We start from the raw sequence: 5,536 nt of genomic DNA, 5'->3' as shown, positions 1-5,536 counted from the left end.
TACGATAAAATATCAATTCTCTAGACAAACGGACAACAAAGATTTCAAACTTCTTTGACCATCATCCAATGTCTGTGCAAGATGCAACAATGCATTAAAATAAAATTGTCATATTTTTTTGTCTCAAAATATGTGGGTTAACCACTCTCCCCCTATGAAAAAATTAATTTTTTCGATAAATGCTGTACATACTGAAGTTTATAGAGCATAGTTGCATCTCCTGTGCAAAACCATCTTGAGGATTGAGGTAGAACGTGATTCTTCCTTCCCCTGACCTCCAAAGACCAGCCATTGCTCTTACGAGAGAAGTTTTTATTACTCCCACTAGGACCAATTATCTGTTAAAATGCCATTTATACCTTATTTAGCATCTAGCAGTCCACATGCTTGAAACCAGAAACAGTCAAAAGTGAACTGACCAGTAGATGATCCTTGTCATATATATATCTGCAATTAAGTTGTGAACTAATGCGGTTCCATTTGTTGGTGTCTGAAGAGTGAGCTCCTCGAACTCCAAAAGCTTTTTTGTTCTGTCGAGACTGGACTGAGCCATTGGAATCTAGCAAAGAAGACGTCGCCGCACTCTGATACGTCAGCCTAATCTCATCGGAGAGACGCTTCCAAAAGCCCTCCGCGGATATGCTTAGGAAACGAGAAACTTTGCTCCGATGAATGGTTGATTCATGGCGAAGAGGAGGAGAAGAAGAATGATCGGAATGGCGGGGGGAGAAGGTGAAAACGGGAGCTGTTATCAAAATCATCTCTGCTTATTCTTCGTTTGCTATTAAGACGCATTTTCATTTCTCCAACACCTTTAGATGAATTGTTAGTAGCCACAAAAACAAACAAAGATAATGTTAGTGCAAGATGACACCACAAATGAGTAACACAGAAGGTAAATCAAGAGACAAAATACACAAGCAAACACCAATACTTTATTAGAACCTCCTTAAACAATCTATTACAAGATCTGGTTAATTTAGCTTTTACACGTCTAGTGTTATCACCCTAACACACGCTACTGAAAGATTCCTAAGCTACCCGCTTATGTCTCTCTACCGTCAAGTACTTCACCCACTGCTTCAGCACGACCCAGAACACTTCCAAAAGCTTCTCTCTTTCTCTATAAGATCAGCCTCTGTGTCTCTGTCTCTATACAGACGACCCCATAGCTATCTTATAGTTATTCTCCATGTTGCCGAAACCCTAGTCTCCAAGGCAACATGTATGGAGGACATCTTCCATAACAATAAGTGCAACTTTTCTTTTTTGGGAATGCACTTATTCATCTTTCTTTAAGTCATAAACTTGCTCCTTAAGTTTATTCTTTTTTCCATATCTCCAAGATACTCTCTTGCTCTCCAAGTCTACACGACTCCAGCTCAGCACCTTGACTCCACATGGTCTTCACGACTCACCACGACGTCTGCTTCAGCAACTACGTCAGCGATTACTTCAAGGCTAACATCTTACATCTTCAATCTCCCCCTTTTAGCTTTGTGTGCCGATCAAGCACAACACTTTTCTGGTTCAGCAACCACATTGCAACCACGTTCCTCACTTGGAAACTCCTATACCAAATGTGCTTTTCTCCCTTACGAGATGTACACCACACCATGCTTTTCTCCCCCATGAGATATTCATTCTCTGTACCTGAACATCACCAGATAAGGCGTTACTCTCCGCCTTCATTTTGAGAGAGCGAGAGACTGGGAGAGATAGGTTCAAGCTAATGAAAAGTAAATAGTAGCAGCCATTACAACAGAGAACGAGGAGCTTTTGAGTTCGGCGGTTAATTATTATTACCCATCCTTTTTACGCCCAAACATACAACACATTTGCCTTTATTTTCTACACATTATGATGAATATTACTCGATGGAAACTGCAAAGGTTTTTTGCTTTTCAAATCTTCTCCTCACAACCTGGAGCTGCCTAACAGTCTTTTTCTTAACTCCCATGCCACAGCATCAATGAACTCTTCTGTATTCACATAATCATCCCTCTGAACCCAGTCCAAACACACATTTACTTAGCTACCCAATGTTTATACTTTTAACTCATTCTTTTGGTGGTTTAAGTCTTACTTGGATCCGTGGATCAACAGCTCGAGATCCTTGGTCATTTTTCCAGACTCCACCGTTCCCATACAAGCCGCTTCTAGTTTCTCAGTAAAGTTCAACAACGACGCATTGCTGTCCAGCTTTGCCCTGGTAAAATCCCATATCAAACCATCTTTTTACAATTTAATCAACCTAGAAAAACCTATCGATCCACTATAATTGCCACAATTAATGAAAAACCTTTCCACACCACAATCCATGATAGACTACTAAATAATTAAATTATTTTCAGTCCCTCCCTATTTTTTTCCCGGAATAGCAACAAACATTCCCTAGGGTGAAAATATTTAAAACAAACAGCAAAATCCGCCGCTACCTGTGGGCAAGGCCTCTGGACCAAGCAAAAATAGAGGCTATGCTGTTTGTGCTTGTTTCACCACCTTTTTGGTGAACTCTGTAGTGGCGTGTTACTGTGCCATGAGCTGCCTCTGCTTCAATGGTCTTTCCATCAGGACAAACCTACAATTTTCCCCCAAATATTCATTTAGGAAGATTCATGGGAAACATGTTAACAAGACAAAGACCAAATCTTGGCCGAGGCCTGTATCATTTCATACCAACACCGACGTCATCAGTCCCAGAGATCCATATCCTGCAGAGGACAGCATAAACTTTGTTTAAATAAGACTGGAGTTTGTCCCCATTCTAATCACATGTTAAAAAAACCATGATCCAAGACCAACAGTGCATTTTCTTAGAAAAAAGTACAAGGATTGAGGTTTTAGTCCCTAGAAAGATCTCAAGTTGAATGAATGATAACCTTGGGCTAAGAAATCGATCTGCAAATCTCCATCGTAGTTCTTGCATGCCCAAACATAACCCCCCTCACTTTTCATAGCATAAGCAACCATATCATCTATCAGACGATGCTCATTCCTGAAATCCATTAACTTTGTGAACAATGTTTTGCTGGAAGAGAATGAAGCTAATAACATGCACATCTCACCATATCCCAGCAGCTTCAAACTTAGATCTCCATTTAGTTTCATAAACTTCTTGGAATATATCCTTGAATCTTGAAACAATTCAAAAAACGTAACGTCAGGGCAGCATGACTAGATACCAAATATAACGAAGCATAGAGAGGCCAGCTAATGCACACCTTCCGTCATATGTTTTGAGGATGGTGTTTTTTGTGGAGAGGTACAGCGGCCATTTTTTCTGGTAAGCTGTGTACATCGATGACTCAGCAAATGAACGGATAGACTGTTCAGCAACTTAAAAAAAAACACCATCATATCAACTGGCGAGGATAAAAAAAAGCATCAGGCACTCTTTCAATAATATCGACCTCATCGGTGTTATACAAGGCCAAAGCAACACCTCCAGCACCAGTGAAATTGAAGACTTCAAATTCGGTCTTACGTGAAGATCCACTTGGCTCTACAAACATAAGATATGACTATGTAAAAGTGATTAAAAAGAAAAAGCAATAAAAAGGCCTATCAACCTTCTTCACATGTAAGTAAACTCGTAAACGATGTTCCCAAACTTCAAATGATGAAAGTCTGTTAGTTGCTAATCGACTGTACTGAAGAATTAAGTGTGCTTTTTCGCTCCACATATAGCTTATCTAACAGAGTGTGGTAAATAAGGTAGCAGTGCCCGTTGGGTAGGGAATGAAACTAGTGCTCAGTTTTACCTCTAATTAATTATAAAGGCAAGTTTTCGTGCTTTCAGTGACAATATAAAGTAACAGGAGGAGAAGGAGATTTACCGAAAATCAGTTTCAGTTTTCCTGGTTCATTAACAATGATATCAGTAGCTCTATACTGATCTCCAAAAGCATGCCTTCCAATACAGATTGGTTTAGTCCATCCTGAAGAAAGGAAAGAGGAGGAATTTGTTCCAAGCACATCAAATCAAATGGCTAACGCATACAAAACTGGATGGAATAAGGAATCAATAACAGGGTTGGAAGGATCAAAAACAGCTAATTTAGTCATTATATTCTAAAATCAATAAGATTTTTTTCTTATCAAAACAACTTCCAAAATAAAATATAAAACAATCCACATCATCAAATAAACATAATAAGAATATATGTAAAACTAAATCCAAATCAATAAAACAAAGGAAATACTAATACAACTCTGCATTTATTTAGTTAGAATATTTGGTATTAATTTATATATCGAAATATGTATTTTACACTATATATGTGATTTTAGATATAATTTTAATAAATAATATAAAATATTAAAATAACAATAAAAGTTATAAATGAATTTTACTTTCACTAGTAAAAAACTACCGCATAGCCACTACAACTTCGTGGCTATAGATGAGAAATTTGTGGCTAGGGAAAAAAGAGCCACGGTTTTGGAAAGGAAAATTACGGTGGCTACAGCCTCGTGGCTGGAATAAAAACGTGGCTTATCGTGGCTAGTAGCCACGCTTTTCCCACGCTTCTTTTCGTTGCTTTAATAGCCACGGTAATCACTTCTTTAGCGTTGCTACTTTTAGTAGCTATAAAAGCCACAGTTATACCACTAATTTAAAGTGGCTGTGTTTGCCACGGTATTTCCACTATGTATTTGTGGCCTTAAAAAGCCACGGTTTTGTTTTTTATTCACGTGGTATTGGTTAGCCACGTTAAAGCCACTTTCTATATTGTGGCTATTATATAACCATTTTTGTAAATGGTTTTCCTCTTTGATTTGTTTTAATTTGCCAAATTCAACAATTTATATTTCCTTTCAAATATTAAAACATTGCTGTTGTGACGGATGTGAGAAGATAGAGATTAACAGATGGATAAACAATAAAGAAAGACACAAAGATTTAACATGGTTTACCCTTAACGACTACGTGCACGGGCAAAGAGTTATTTTATTGATGGAGGAATTACAGAGATCTGTCTACAGGAAGATCAGATCTAGTTTCTCTACGGCTGCTAACTAGGTTTAGAGGAGGCACAAAATATATATAGTTGTGTCCCGGAAAACCCTAGCACTAGTGGGCCTCAAAAGACTAAGGCCCAACAGATTCAATACATTATTCAACAATGATCCTTGGCTAAGCAGATAGCACTTAAGCTATCACAAAACACAGTAGCCTGATCATGATGAAGACCAAGATCACTGACCAATCCTCTCAACCATATTGCCTCCTTAGCAGCTTCTGTCAATGCCATATACTCTGCCTCAGTTGTAGACAAAGTCACTGTCGACTGTAAAGTCGCCTTCCAGCTCACAAAAGAACCACCCAAAGTAAATACGTAACCAGTCATAGATCTCCTGCTGTCCACATCTCCTGCATAATCCGAATCAGAATATCCAGTAACCAGTCTCGGATCCTTGTCTCCATAGACAAGACCAATATCAGATGTACCCTTAAGGTACCGGAAAATCCTCTTCACAGTGATCCAGTGCTCCTTTCGTGGCTGAACCATGAACCTACTCACAATACTGA

At 38.6% G+C, this 5,536-nt stretch overlaps 1 protein-coding gene across 1 annotated transcript; it reads right to left on the bottom strand.

Moving 5' to 3' along the window:
• Nucleotides 1-1,768: 1,768 nt before the first annotated feature.
• LOC106297733 (peroxisomal isocitrate dehydrogenase [NADP]) lies at nt 1,769-4,001 on the bottom strand. Its single transcript, XM_013733917.1, has 10 exons — nt 3,998-4,001; nt 3,840-3,941; nt 3,414-3,505; nt 3,225-3,328; nt 3,069-3,137; nt 2,883-2,998; nt 2,680-2,714; nt 2,439-2,581; nt 2,087-2,209; nt 1,769-2,011 (listed from the first exon to the last, which is right to left on the bottom strand). The coding sequence occupies exons 1-10, from the start codon at nt 3,999-4,001 to the stop codon at nt 1,918-1,920; spliced, it is 882 nt and encodes a 293-aa protein (XP_013589371.1). The 3' UTR covers nt 1,769-1,917.
• Between the last annotated feature and the right edge of the window lie 1,535 nt (nt 4,002-5,536).

This window comes from Brassica oleracea, chromosome C6 (genome assembly GCF_000695525.1).
Source record: "Brassica oleracea var. oleracea cultivar TO1000 chromosome C6, BOL, whole genome shotgun sequence".
Classification (NCBI taxonomy): Eukaryota; Viridiplantae; Streptophyta; class Magnoliopsida; order Brassicales; family Brassicaceae; genus Brassica; species Brassica oleracea.
The sequence above is the reverse complement of the archived record's forward strand: the minus strand, read 5'-3'. Positions and strand labels throughout refer to the sequence as shown.

Excerpts from the sequence above, each read along its gene's own strand:
- LOC106297733 (XM_013733917.1), bottom strand. Across the intron at positions 2,999-3,068 it reads TTTGAAGCTGCTGGGATATG|GAATGAGCATCGTCTGATAG; the intron begins GTGAGATGTGCA and ends AATGGATTTCAG. Across the intron at positions 2,210-2,438 it reads TCCAGAGGCCTTGCCCACAG|GGCAAAGCTGGACAGCAATG; the intron begins GTAGCGGCGGAT and ends GGATTTTACCAG.